The sequence below is a fragment of the Myotis myotis genome, unplaced genomic scaffold, assembly GCF_014108235.1.
Source record: "Myotis myotis isolate mMyoMyo1 unplaced genomic scaffold, mMyoMyo1.p scaffold_m19_p_8, whole genome shotgun sequence".
Classification (NCBI taxonomy): domain Eukaryota; kingdom Metazoa; phylum Chordata; class Mammalia; order Chiroptera; family Vespertilionidae; genus Myotis; species Myotis myotis.
Genome location: NW_023416390.1, coordinates 36,736,931 through 36,751,133, shown reverse-complemented (window position 1 = coordinate 36,751,133; position 14,203 = coordinate 36,736,931). Strand labels below are relative to the sequence as shown.

Here is a 14,203-nt window from a genome sequence, read left to right as displayed (position 1 = left end):
ATTGATTTTTAGAGCGAGTGGAAGGGAGAGGGAGAGACAGAGAAACATCAGTGTAAGAGACACATTGATTGGTTGCCTCCTGCACACACCCTGACCAGGGTCAGGGAACCTTCAACCAAGGTATGTGCCTGTGACCAGAATCAAACCTGGGACCCTTCAGTCTGCGGGCTGATGCTCTGTCCACTGAGCCAAACTGGCTAGGGTGATTCTTGTGAGTTTTATGTAAAACACATAATCTGTGAGTGGACAGTGCACTTCTGTTATGTACACCTATGTGTCTCATCTTGCTGCGTTGCTAGGGGCCTCCAATGTGTTGCATAACAGGAGTTGATTTTTTTTTTTAAATGTTTAACCAACCTTGTATTCTTGGGGAAGCCCCACTTGGTTTTTTGTGACATCCTTCATTGTATTGCTGGATTGGGCTTGCCTAAACTTTTAGCTTTCCATTGCTGCTGTTTGCAAGTAATTGTCTAAAGTTAGAGGCTCTCTGTGGTGTTCTGTGGAGTCAGCACTTGGAAGGTGACAAAATATCGGTGTGCTGCTAGCATCCGGCAATCCTGCTTTGCTCTTCCTTGTGTTTCTTCTTCCTGCTTGTGGGCCTGAGTCACCTTAGAGAAGCGTGTCCCTCCAGGTGAATCAATCTGCCAGAGTAGCTGGCGTTGCAGCAAGGTTCCTGTGGTGGGGTCTTTCCTGGGCCCAAATTTAAAAAAAAAAAAAAAAAAAAAAATGTTTTTATTGACTTTAAAGAGGAAGGGTGGGGGAGAGAGAAAGAGAAACATTGATATGAGAGAGAAAAATCAATCGTTTGCCTCCTGCACAGGCCCCGACTGGGGATCAAACCCACCACCTTTTGGTGTATGGGACAACACTTCAACTGAGTCACACTGGCCAGGGCTGGGTCTAGTTTCTTGGTGTCAGATGGTGTCCTGGTTGGCTAGGGTCTCTGAGCTTTAGGTTTGGGCATTGCTGGCTGTGTGCAGGCTCACCCAGGCCGCTGACGAAGGAATACCTGGACGGAGAGGACTCTGCCTTTGTTGGGAGGAGGGGGGCTGATAGTTCTGTGCAGGTGTACCCCACACCATGTGGGTCCTGGCAGAGTTTGGTAATAGCTGATAAGTGACAGGCATGGGACTCTGGGTCTGATACTCTGTCTTGGTATCTTCCACTGAGGCTAAGCAAAGTACAAGGGCAGTTGGTCTGCGTGGCCATGCATTTCTTTGGGTGAGGTTTGATTAGCCTCATTAAGAGGACATTGGGACAGCGTGAGGTAAGCTCCACCCCACACTCTTGTCCTATCAGGCTTCTTCTTCACCTGCTCCAGGGGCCGGGCAGGTGGCATTAGGCCAATGTATATGGGGTTGATTTCTGCAGCAAACCAAGAGTTTCACTGTTGACATCCGAGCCAAGCCGGAGTACCACAAGTTCCTCATTGGCAAAGGGGGTGGCAAGATCCGCAAGGTACGTGACACCACCGGAGCCCGCATCATATTCCCAACGGCAGAGGACAAGGACCAGGACCTGATCACCATCATTGGAAAAGAGGATGCTGTCAAGGAGGCCCAAAAGGAGCTGGAGGCCTTGATTCAGAACCTGGTAAGGCCCCGTCTCCCTGGGGCCACCTGAGCATTGGGAATGGGGCCTTCACCGTTGGTCCTTTACTTTCTCTTGTCTCCATGCTACAGGATAATGTGGTAGAAGACTACATGCTGGTGGACCCCAAGCACCACCGTCATTTTGTTATTCGAAGGGGCCAAGTCTTGCGGGAAATCGCCGAGGAGTACGGTGGGGTGATGGTTAGCTTCCCGCGGTCTGGCACACAGAGTGACAAAGTGACTCTCAAGGGTGCCAAGGAATGTGTGGAGGCAGCCAGGAAGCGCATCCAGGAGATCATCGAAGACCTGGTGAGCACCTAGAAGTTTGTAGGGTGCTAGGCCTGGCAGCCACTCAAAGCTGGGGAGTGGGCTTGCCCCCAACATATCCCTCGGGTTGCAGGCTCCCTCCCTCCTCGCCCTTCCTTCAGTGGGTGAAGGCTGCCTGTGAGAAGCAACTTAGCTGTCCATTTTGTGAAAGTGCCATGTGTACAGGAACCAGCTGCCTTCCCTCCTCTGCTCCAAAGGGAGGAAAGGAGGTTGACAGTGCCAGGGAGTCCACGGAGAGGTCACATGGACATACTGGGCTTTCTAAACCAGCCTGTAGAGAACTGGGCCCTCTCTCCTGGCACCTCCCTGCCATGGCCTTAGAACTGGAGTCACAGCCACAGCATCTTCAGGTCCCTATCACCTGGAACTAACATAGCAGGGGCTCCCTGTATGGAGAGAAATCAGATGCTGCTGTATTCAAATGTTGGTTGGGAGCAAGCAACAGAGTAGTTTTGTGTGGATGAACCATTGATGCTTTCCTCTTTTGGGGAAATGTTTCAGAAGGCCTCCTGTGGCCCCTCCCACATCCCTTCTCCCTTCAACCCATTGTAAGATGAGCCCTGGGTTCATCTTGGAAAAGGGGTGTGTCTGCACTCCCGGAAGTGGCTGCAGAGGAAGGTGGTGTAAACAGGAATCAATCATAAGTAGTTAACCTTAACCTTTGCCTTTGTTTTTCTTCTTGCTGTGCCCTCCTCCCCCCAGGAAGCCCAGGTGACCATAGAGTGTGCCATACCCCAGAAATTCCATCGCTCTGTCATGGGCCCCAAAGGTTCCAGAATCCAGCAGATCACTCGGGACTATAATGTTCAAATTAAATTCCCAGACAAAGAGGAGAACCCAGGTGGGTCCCCACGGGGAGTTCTATGCTAGGTGGGAGGTAGGAGTATGAATGGTCCTGGTCTGGGGAGAGGTGGGGACATGTTTCCTGGTGAAGCTTCATCCATCTTGGTGCTGGACATGTCAGGGGACCCGGGGCTTTCAGAGGCTCAGGCTCCCTGGTCCCCAGGTGGTGGCCTCGTCAGTTGCTTTAAGGTAACAAGGTGCCCTTCAGATGTCCTAGAGGCTTGCAGCTGATGACAAGGCCAGAGGAGAGAAAGGACCTGCATGCAGCCTCTTATGGAGGGGAAGCCCGTGTTCAGTTCCCCTGCTCCTCACAGGCCCTCTGAGAGCTGTGGTGAGGCTGCACCTGTTCTGCACAGCAGCAGCCTCCCTCCCTGGATTCCTTGTGGGTCCTGTGCCTCGTGAGGCCAGACAGCTACAGAAGGGATAGCAGCCTCTGACCCATCCAAGGATGTCACTGGGTGACTGGCTGCCCTCTGGGATGGTCCTTCAGCTCCCAATATCTTGCTTGTCATCTGGTTCTGCTTCTTGTCCCCAGGATGGGATTGGCTAGGAGGTGACCTATAAGCAGGATCTGGCTTTTATCTCAGACCTAACTTTGTAAGTTCTTTGCGCTCCTCGTATTGTCACAAAAAAGCGTTCTCTCTCTGACTAGTCTCCCTGGACCCACGGGGGGCAAGCTGGGATGAGCTGGGGGCCTGCAGCCTACTGAGTGCACTGGCATATTCTGACTTTGCCTGGTGCTGCAGCTTGTCTTGGCCACCGAAGCTCCTCTCTTCTCTCGGAATATAGGCTAATTTGAGTTGAAAACTAGTTAGATCATACATGCCACATTTATGTTTCACACTAGAATATCTTTTAAATTTTGATATAATTTCACACTTCAGAAAAATTGCACAGAACAGAACAAAAATCTACTCTTTGTACTCACTATTCAAACCTTCCCTGTCTTTCTCACCCACCCATCCCTTTACACGCACACACTGTGTGTTCAGGCCTGCCCCTTTTCCATAATGGCTATTTCCTAAGAGTAAGAATGTTCTTACATCAGTTGCGATAACCCTAGTATGTTCATCAGAATCTGTAGATCTGATTATGTGAGTTATGAATTCATTGTTGACATTCAGATTTTCTGTTTTGAAACGTCCCCCAATTTTAATCCAGGATCATGATGGCTCTAGGCCAGTGATGGCCAACCTTTTGAGCTCGGCGTGTCAGCATTTTGAAAAACCCTAACTTAACTCTGGTGCCGTGTCACATATAGAAATTTTTTGGTATTTGCAGCCATAGTAAAACAAAGACTTATAATTTTGGTATTTATTTTATATATTTAAATGCCATTTAACAAAAATCAACCAAAAAAATGAGTTCGCGTGTCACCTCTGACATGCGTGTCATAGGTTCGCCATCACTGCTCTAGGCAGTCATGCCTGCTTGCTTATTTATATCGTACAGACTACTGGATTCTGTTTCACACCAGGAATATTCTTTTGGTGTTAATTTGGGTACATACATGGTCCCCAGTGTGGTCCACGGGAGCCTCACCAGCTGCTTGTGTGTCCTGTTTCAGGTCGCTTTATTCTTGTGGCTTGCTTTCTTCGTAGCAGAAGAAGCTGGTGCAGCGTCACCTTGTCCCTCCTAAATCTCTCAAGCCCCTCCCACTGACTCCTCCCAGAACCAGGTCTCCTGGGCCATGGGAACATCTGTCATCCCCTCTCAAACACGGTGGGCACCTCTCACCTCTCCTGCCACCAGTTCCTGTGTCTCGAGTACTCATGTCCATGTTGAAAGTGAGGCAGTATGACTGAGGCCTGTGTGACCTGCCCCTCTGCTCTCTCCCCAGTTCATAGTGCAGAGCCAGCTGTCCAGGAGAATGGTGACGATGCTGGGGAGGGCAGAGAGGCTGACCCTGGCTCTCCAAGGAGGTGTGATATCATCATCATCTCTGGCCGCAAGGAAAAGTGTGAAGCTGCCAAGGAAGCCCTTGAGGTGCGTGTGGCTCCTCCCCCTCCTTGGGGGTGAGTGGTGACCTGAGGGATGCTTCCCTAGTGGCAGATTCATGGTCTAGTCACTTTATAGTCCTAAGTCCGAGCACTGTGGCTTGTACTGCAGGCTGTGGCATTTCCTTCCTCAGACCTGGCAGCAAGCCTGGGGGCTGCAGAGAGCATAGTTGGAGGGTCTCAGTGTCCCTCTCTGTGAAGTAGGGATGTTTGGACTTGTGAGGATGAGTCAAGTATTTTTTTGTTGTTGTTTAAATGAATTGTACTGTTACAGATGGTTGTCTTTCTATTTTTATTGATTTCAAAGAGGAAGGGAGAGAGAGAAACAGATAGAAACATCAGTGATGAGAGAGAATCATCGATTGGCTGCCTCCTGCATGCCTCCCACTGGGGAATTGAGCCCGCAACCCGGGCATGTTCCCTTGACTGGAATCGAACCTGGGACCTTTCGGTCTGCAGGCCTACGCTCTATGCAGTGAGCCACACCAGCTAGGGCGAGGATGAATCAGTTTTGCAGTGAGTACTTACTGAGTGCCACCTACATGTTGGGTGCTGTTCTAAATGCTGCACACACAGTGTACAAAGCCTCTGCATTGAGCCGAGAGACAGGTGAGAAACAGCTCTCCCATGTCTAGGGGTTGGTGCCATTGGAGGCGGTTGGGACTAGGGTGGTCATAGTCCATTCTTTACCTCTGTAAGGCTGGGGGTCGGGGCAGCCTCTGTGTCTAAGGGCTCTCCCCTGCCCCTATAGGTCTCAAGTCCTGTTTTTCCTGGATTTTTGTTCTATTGTTTTGCTTCAATAAGGGGCCTTCTATATTTAAGAGCAGAGGCTTGGGGCCAGGGTCTGAAAGCTGCTCTGCCAGAATTAATACTGGACCCTCTCCCATGTTTTCTCTGGGGTTAGCAGTGGCCTACTCAGTCCAGGGGGAACAGTATGGAAAGTTCTGACATGCACTGTACTTCTCTCCATGAAGTCCTGTTGCTGAGCCCACAGAGTCACTGCTCACTACTCTGGGCCTAACAACCCTCTTCCCTGTAGGCTCTGGTTCCTGTCACCATTGAAGTGGAAGTGCCCTTTGACCTTCACCGGTACATCATCGGACAGAAGGGAAGCGGGATCCGCAAGATGATGGATGAGTTTGAGGTAAGCAGTTTGCAGGTCCTATCCCTGGATACCAGGTTTAGGGAGTGAGCTGTCACACACCCAACCCAGGGAAGGTGCCCTCCTCCTGCTCTTGGTTATCATGCTTCACACTACCCAACCTCCTTGTCCCCAGTTTGTGGGTGTATCTCCTGGCCAAATGTGACAGACAGGTTGATAATGGCTTCCAAGCTCACCATCAGAGGAGCCAGATAGACACATCCCCGTCCTGAGGAACCCCCACGTACATCAGGTCTGTTCCTGTGTTCACCAGGTGAATATACACGTCCCGGCACCTGAGCTGCAGTCTGATGTCATCGCCATCACAGGCCTTGCTGCAAATCTGGACCGGGCCAAGGCTGGGCTCCTGGAGCGTGTGCGGGAGCTGCAGGCAGAGCAGGAGGACCGGGTGAGCAGCAGGTGGGGCCGTGGATGTTTCTTTTCTCAGTGTAGTCACACTTGAGGATCACCAGGGGCTTCTAAGAGACCCAGCACCCCGGCTACACTTCAACCAGTTAAATCAGGAGGCTGGAGGCAGACCCAGTCAACATCCAGAGGTCTTGTTAAGTGGGGAGTCTTTATCAGAACAGTGTTGCTTGCTTATTAGCAAGTTCTTTACAAGTACATCGGGAGACGTGATGGTGCCTTCAACTTTATAGGGAAGTTGAGGTTGAGAGGCCCTCTGAGAGCTTTTGAGAGCTGTTGCTGGAGAGACTCCAGGATATGCTGACGCCCAGAGTGGGTGCGGTGTCCCTGCTGTTGATGAGGGGTGACAGCCCGCCCACCCATGGTGGAGCTGGGGGTCACATGAGTGACGCACAGTGGGCGGGTCCTGGGCACTGTTAGTAGTGTTGCAGGTTAAGCAGGGTACCAACTCTTCACTGAGGGGCATGACTGAGCTCAGACATCCTGCAGTGTCAGTGTGGGCACAGCACTGACTTTGCAGGGTGTCTGTCCTCTGACCAGTTTTCTGGCCACACACATTGGGGCTATGTCCCCTTACCACTTTGGTTCCCTCCTTTCTTTTTAGCCTTTTTAATGCTTGTTCCTCAGATCCCTGCTCCACATCTTAGAAACACACAGCTCCACCTGTTATCATCCAGGCCTCTCCGGTCCTTTTCTGAAGGCCCAGTGGACCTGGTTGTGCAGGTCAAGGCTCTGGTTTTCATTACTAGCTGATGATGGGATGCGGCACAGACTCATGGAAAAGCCGTGGCTTGTTCTTGTTGCTGTGGTAATAGAGAACACTTTCCAGGTATAGGATGGAGTAGAGGCATGTGGATACATGTGATAGTGAAGTGAAACTCAAGGCTCAAGTGTTCCACCCTTTGCCTCATTCTCACTTATTTTATCCACAGGCTTTAAGGAGTTTTAAGCTAAGCGTCACTGTCGACCCTAAATACCATCCCAAAATCATTGGGAGAAAGGGGGCAGTGATTACCCAAATCCGCTTGGAGCATGACGTGAACATCCAATTTCCTGATAAGGATGATGGGAACCAGGTAAGAGACCTCTCGGGTCAGATAGCACGTTGGAGTACTTTTGGGGCAGATGGACTCATTGACGTTTGTCCTGACTGGGAACAGTGACCAGGCAAACAGGAGGAGCTCAGCTGGGAGGTGAGAGAGCAGGATCCAGAGTGGCAGGTCTTTGAGGACTGAATTTAGCTCCGGATTTGGGCCCCATCTTGACATGTGCCAGTTGGGTGAGGTTTCCCTGTCATGGATGTGTTGCCATGTGGACTTGGGCATTTTTCCTGTGCCTGTCTGGGGGCTCTGGCAGGGTCCCCGCACAATTGTCCTCACAGGTAGAGCCCTGCAGAACTGCACGCCCTCTACCCTCTGCACTGCATTGGGCCCATCCCATCCTACACCCCTGCCTGTCTTATCTCTTGGCCCTTCCTGGCCCTCGGGGAGGTGGGGAGCCCAGTCTCTCCTTGGGTCTCCTGCAGTATTTGCTGCACAGCAGAGCACCCAGAAATGGTTCCCTGGAACCTTCTGGCCAGAAAATCCCAACAAGCCTCTGCAGACTGGCCTGGTCCCACCATACTATGCCTTTCCAACCTGTGTCTGAGCATCACTGCGGGCCTCCTGCCTGCTTCTCTCCCCAGCCTTCCCTTCCAGGGTCTTTGTCATTCAGAAAGTGAGTCAGGTCTGTAGGTGCTGACCTCGCATCCCTTTTCCTCTGTGCTCCCTGAACTGATCCTGCCCCAGGTACAGCCTTTCACTGCCTTTTCTTCTGTTGATCTCTGTTTCTAAGGATTATGTTTACATTGCTGTTCTTTTTTTATTTTTCTATTTGATGTTTTAATTATCTTGATCTTGAGAATTTAGCTCTCTCCAACCCCTCACCTTTATTTCCCACAAATTTCCCATATAATTATTGGTTTTGTAAAGTCATTATTTAGTGTTTAGACTATTAGCATCCCATGAACCAAGTAGGGTCAGTCAGCTACATCTTTCATACAAAGCTTTTTCCTGTGAGAATTATGCCAACTGTGTTCTGCCCTGCGTGGTGCCTCACTGGGGAGTGGGGGTTTCTGGGCATTGCTGGGTGGGGACTGGGTAGGGTTGTCTCCTGTCCTACATCTGCTTCACCTAGACTCCTGGGGTTTCTCTGTCTCTCTCCCAGATGGGTCTTTTAAGTTCTTGTTCCTCTATTCCATTTCCAAGTTCCTGTTCCTCTGTTTTATTTTGTTTTGATCCTCATTGGAGGATATTTTTCCAATTGATTTTAGTGAGAGTGGAGGGGAGGGAGAGGGGAGAGAGAGAAACATTGATGTTAGCCACATCAATTGGTTGCCTCCCACACACACCCCAGTCGGGACAGAGAACTTGCAATCCAGGTATGTGCCCTTGACCGGAATTGAACCCGTGACCCTTAAGTTCTCAGGCCAACACTCTAATCATTGAGCCATGCTGGCCAGGGCTCCAGATGTTTATTCTGTTCTCTTACACTATGTTCTGTTCTTTTCTTTTTTTTGGGGGGGGGGGGGGGTGTATAATACTCTTTTCTGTCCTTAACACATTGCGCACCAGTAGTTTTATTGCTAGCTTTACCCAGTGGCCAGATAAGTTTCTATTGAACGAGTACAAAATAGGTTTTACAAAGAATCATACTTAGCTTGTAAGAACATGTAATAAATAACTTAAAAATGCAATGCGTATTTAATTTTAAGGCGTGCCTTTAACATTTATGTAAAACACTGTAATATGCAAACACGAGAATGCTCGTGATCCACCCGCAGTGTGTTAAGAATGTGGTCTGAGGCTATTATTTTGTTTTCCCATTTCTTTCTCTGTGCCTTGAATTACCCGTTTGCTCTGCTCACTCTTTACCAATCTGGTGTGCTCATCCAGACATTTGTATGATCAGCGGTATGGAGTACTGGCTACACCGACTGGCACCTTCTTCCAGGTCAGGTCGGTCGTCTTCACTGAGACCCCTCCAGATGAAGGGCCCAGGGGGACCTCCCCAGACCCCTCACCTGCTAGTGTCCTGCCGTGTCTTTGTGGGCAGGTGCTCTTTCTTTTCCTGTGTGTTACTGGGAGGGGCAGGAGCTAAATAAATGGATATTGTTTCTTTTCACCTTCTTTCTCTTCTGAGTGGATCGGTCTTTCCCCTTGAACTGAAGCCTACCTCCTTCAATCCAGCTAACGCTCTCCAGTCCCTGTGTGCCCTCCCAGCCAGGAATCCTGGGACATGTCCTCTTCTGATGGGATTCTCCTTTCTCAGCCGCAGGACCAAATCACCATCACAGGGTACGAAAAGAACACAGAAGCTGCCCGGGATGCCATACTGAAAATTGTGGGTGAACTTGAACAGATGGTTTCTGAGGACGTCCCATTAGACCACCGTGTCCACGCCCGCATCATTGGTGCCCGTGGCAAAGCCATTCGCAAAATCATGGATGAATTCAAGGTGTGTCTTCAGCCCCACCGTGAAGGGTGTATGTTAGTCCTGGAAGCCCCATGGGTGAGATCGGCATACTCCCTGCTGTCAGAGCTTTCTTCCATGGGCTGGTGAGGGACACCAGGGCCTCAGTTATCCTGCCGAGACTGCTGAGCACACTCACGGGCCAGCAGAGGTCTGAAAGGGCGGACATCCAAGGCTCAGGCGCTCATCGCTAAGGCGGTGAGGTCAAGTGGGGTTACAGCTGTATAGTTGATGCCGTTGGTCAGTGCCCTGTGCTAGCTCCAAAGGTTTGGCTGCCTGCCACCCCAGCCATAGGTATACACATCTTGGAGTTGGGGCCTCTACACCAGCTGCTTCTGCAGTGCACTGGCCTCACATGTCGTGAAGGTGAGGGACCATGAACCAGGTTCTTAGGTTTCATGAACCCAAAGGGAAAACACTAGAAATGGACTGTTCCAGCCATACCTAATGGCCACTGTTTAGTCCAGAATCCTCTAACGGGCACTTGGAGCCACCTCAGCTGCTATGTGTGCTCCTTCCAGGTGGACATTCGCTTCCCGCAGAGCGGGGCCCCGGACCCCAACTGCGTCACCGTGACGGGGCTCCCAGAGAACGTGGAGGAGGCCATCGACCACATCCTCAACTTGGAGGAAGAATATGTGAGTTCTGGGGTCGCATGAGGCCACATGCAGGTGTTTTCAGATGCCTGCCAGGTGCAGGCGAGCCCCAGCGCCTCAGAGCAGGGTGAGCACAGTGGTGGATGCTCACGGGGAATCACTACTGCCAGCTGATCCCACCTGTGCCCACAGCTGGCCGACGTGGTGGACAGCGAGGTCCTGCAGGTGTACATGAAGCCCCCAGCCCACGAGGAGTCCAAGGCACCTTCCAAGGGCTTTGTGGTTCGGGACGCTCCCTGGACCGCCAACAGCAGTGAGAAGGTCAGACAGTGCTCATCCTGGGTGCCCTCCCTGTGCCCGGGAAGTGGGGATGCCTGCCACACTTACCTGCCAGTGGGTGGGCCCAGGTTCAGAGGGTGGGTCCATTTTGGAGCTGCCTGAGTGAAACTTGCTTAGTAAAGCTGTGCCCTCTCTGTCCCCACAGGCTCCAGATATGAGCAGCTCTGAAGAATTTCCCAGCTTTGGGGCTCAGGTGGCCCCCAAGACCCTCCCTTGGGGCCCCAAACGATAATGATCAGAAAACAAACCTCTCCAGCCTGCTGACCCAAACCCCACCACGCAATGGTTTGTTTCAATCTGACTCAGCAGCTGGACCCTCCATAAATTCTTGACGCTCCCCCCTCCCCGAGGTCTCACAGTGAAGCCGGGCGCCTGGCGCTGTGTGCAGCTGGTCGTCAGGCCTGGCCAGCGCCCGGCACGTGCTCAGGATCTGCCCTTGACACCGGCTGTGGGCCGGCTTTCCACGGTTCAAACACTAATAGAGGCAATTGGACATTTCACGACAAGCTTCCCGGTCCACCGGCATGTCAATAAGGCCCTGGCCCCACTAAGAGTGCTGCACAGCTGGGGCTGAGCCCACTTCCTGTGTCGTGACCTCAGGAAATAAATTTCCTTGACTTTAGAAAAGCCAAACGTTTGCCCTCTTCCTTTCCCAGCTCTCTCTCTCCCTCTGCCTGTAGTCCAGCCCTCTGTAGACTGCAGTCCGCCTCCTTCCCACTGCCAAAGCCCGCACATCCCAGTCCACAGGGTGGGAGGAAGGCCCATTGTGCACACTGGAGCACCTGGGCCCAGAGAAGGGACCAGGTTCCAAGTGTGTGCCCCTGCACCACAGGCACCGGAGGCCCCGCATCTGGTGGGCAAGACCTGTAAGTGAGGCTGCATCTACCACCTGGGTTTGGTGTGAGCTTAGACCCACAGGGATGGGGAGAGAGGTGGCCCACAGAGGAGACTCACTTCCCCTCCCGGCTGACCTGTCACATCGACTTCAGCTTTCCTGCCCCTCCCCAAATGCCGAGTCCAGTCTCCTTTCTACCTCAGAGCCAGTGTGGTGGTGATCTCATGGTGAGGGTGGTGCCGCCCCAGGTGCTCAGCCTCCTGATTGCAACGGCTCTGGTCACGAGTGCCTGAGTCCACTGACTGTCACAGCTCTGGGTCGCACCCTCACTTGCAAGTGGCCAGTGGGAAAGTCCAGAGTGGAGAGTGCGTACACCATCCTACAGGCTGCCCTCAGACACATGGATGCCGTGTGCTGACCCTGGGAGCTGGCCTTCAGAGGCAGCTTCCTGGTCCTGGGGTAGAGAGAGGCTGTCACTCAACCTGGGCTGGAGGACCAGGTCCTGCTAAGGGAGTCTGCTTTTCTCAGGGTGGTGGGGCAGGGTGCCCTGCCCCAGCCAGCATGGTGATGTGCTCTGGAGAGGAAAGGTGGCCAAGGCAGTGTTGTGAGAGCCACAGGCCCTTGGTTTCCAGGTTGTCTGGTCTCCCATCCCCACCTCTACCCATGTAGAGGTGACTGAGCCCCTCTCAAGTTTTCCATCCAAATAATGGAGTTCCTAGAGAAGCCAACTAGTACCCCTTGCCCAGCCCTTCCCTGGGGAAGGTCACTTCTTCCCTGACCACCCCCTCCATGAAGTTTTCTATTCGGTTATTGCTCAGCTTGGCAGTCTTTAGACTGAAATTTCTGAATAGACCAGAATTGCTGAACACAAGTCTGGTATCAATCGTCTCTGAGTTCCCATTAGCTCAAGCAGCCTCAAATGTGCCCATATGTAGAAGTGATGAATTGGGGTAGGAAAACATTTGCTCCAGCTGAGTAGGTTGGGTGACCCCAAATTAGGTGGAGTCAATTGAAAAAGGAAGTGAGAAGGGAAGTTGCTGTTTTGCCTTTCTCCAGGACCATCCCCTACCTCCCTGGTCCCTGGAGTTCCTTTTATCTGCATGAGTTTTGGAGCCTTTCCTATTGGCCAGTGTACTGCCCTCCCCTCCGACCCCTCCCTGCCCTCTGGCATCTGCCCGAACCTCATGTTTCTGTGATATTTAACCCCTTCCCCGCAAAGGTGGATTTTTAATTGCCCCAACAGGTGTTTGCACATCTGCACTTATTCCTAAATGTAGGTGCAGCCCCCTCTCCTACACTGTGCGGGTTCTCACTGTGTGGCTGTTAGTCAGGCTCATGAGGTGACTGTGCCTGGGGCTCTCCTGCTGCCTCTGGTGCTGCTGCAGGAGCCCTGGGCAGGGGTGGGGCATGAGTGTCCATTTCCTCTTGTTGACTGTCTTCCATATTATATGTGTCCACAGTTAAAATCCATCCCTTGGCCTTAACTTTGGAGTTTGGAGATTATATGCAAACATGTGTAAAGGCTCATGAATATGGATGACACTGGAATTTTATAAATTCTAAAATAAAACCCAAAACCAGATGCAGTGTGCCGAGGCTCGTTTTATCACACCACATGTGTTCTCAGTCCATGGCACTCGAGTGGTCACAGACATTCATAAACGGTTCTCATCTTTGGTGCGATTCTCCCAGCTGGCATCTATAGTTCTCAGCACCACATTAACTGACTGCCCTGCAGGGGCCATGGTGGGAGGCTAGCAGTGGTCACAGCTGTTTGGCTGCCTGTCCCTGGGCTCCTGACCTTGCTTCACCTGCTGTGAAGCAGTAACTTGCTACTTCACTCAGCTCAGGATTCTGCCTGAATGATCTCTATCAGCAAACTGAGGTGTCCCCAGGACTGGCTCCCAGCCTCCAGGCAGATACAGAGGAACCACCTGTCATATGAGGGAGGACTGAGGCGTCAAGGGTCAGAGCTACAGGGAGTGCACATGGCAGCAGGATGGGCCCGTGATGCACCATCCCTGAAGGTCGGGGCCAGACTCTGGGTTCCACTGCATTAGAGTCCAAGGTGGTGGCCACTCTGGGTGGGAAGGGGTTAGGTGGGAGGGTCCATGCCAGGCACTAGGCCGATGATAGGCTGTCTAGATTGACATGCTGACTACAATGTGTGTGTTCGCTTCAAGAAAACCTGAGTTAAGGCTCAAGTATTTTCTTATGTTCAATAGATTTACTCTAAAATAACAGAGTTTGAGAAAGCAATAACGCAACCACTGGAAGGACGTACTTGTGGATGTTGTGAGGACACTGCATAATGGAACCATTTGGCCTCACCACTGGGCGGCTCTGCTGCTCCAAGGACGGTCCCTTTTCTCAAAGTGGATGAATGAGTGATGCCCAAAAGCAGTGCCAATGGCACCTTTGCTCACCTCATTCGGAAACGCTGCCTGCAGTGCACACAGTGCTGCCTGAGACCAGAGTGGTGGGTTTTTAATGGCACCACATTGGCAAGAATGCTGTGCAGAGAGGTATCGATGGGCCCTTCTGGAGGAAGTTTGACAGCGCGTCTAGGAGTGTGCCCCGAGGAAGCCAGTGGTGCG

At 51.8% G+C, this 14,203-nt stretch overlaps 1 protein-coding gene across 5 annotated transcripts in view; it reads left to right on the top strand.

Annotated features, from left to right (window-relative positions):
* LOC118661375 (high density lipoprotein binding protein) overlaps nucleotides 1-13,188 on the top strand; it is an 81,716-nt gene extending 68,528 nt beyond the window's left edge. For 4 of the 5 annotated variants that reach the window (XM_036319390.1, XM_036319389.1, XM_036319391.1 and 1 more), the window contains exons 18-28: nucleotides 1,372-1,593; nucleotides 1,683-1,901; nucleotides 2,622-2,760; nucleotides 4,603-4,748; nucleotides 5,799-5,903; nucleotides 6,175-6,309; nucleotides 7,259-7,402; nucleotides 9,636-9,821; nucleotides 10,358-10,474; nucleotides 10,625-10,753; nucleotides 10,917-13,188. In XM_036319390.1, the coding sequence (XP_036175283.1) occupies nucleotides 1,372-1,593; nucleotides 1,683-1,901; nucleotides 2,622-2,760; nucleotides 4,603-4,748; nucleotides 5,799-5,903; nucleotides 6,175-6,309; nucleotides 7,259-7,402; nucleotides 9,636-9,821; nucleotides 10,358-10,474; nucleotides 10,625-10,753; nucleotides 10,917-11,003 (1,629 nt within the window). In that variant the 3' untranslated portion in view covers nucleotides 11,004-13,188. Of the gene's footprint in view, nucleotides 1-1,371; nucleotides 1,594-1,682; nucleotides 1,902-2,621; nucleotides 2,761-4,602; nucleotides 4,749-5,798; nucleotides 5,904-6,174; nucleotides 6,310-6,953; nucleotides 7,156-7,258; nucleotides 7,403-9,635; nucleotides 9,822-10,357; nucleotides 10,475-10,624; nucleotides 10,754-10,916 lie in introns of those variants that run through there. The other variant, XR_004969315.1, reaches the window with a different exon arrangement.
* Nucleotides 13,189-14,203: the final 1,015 nt, after the last annotated feature.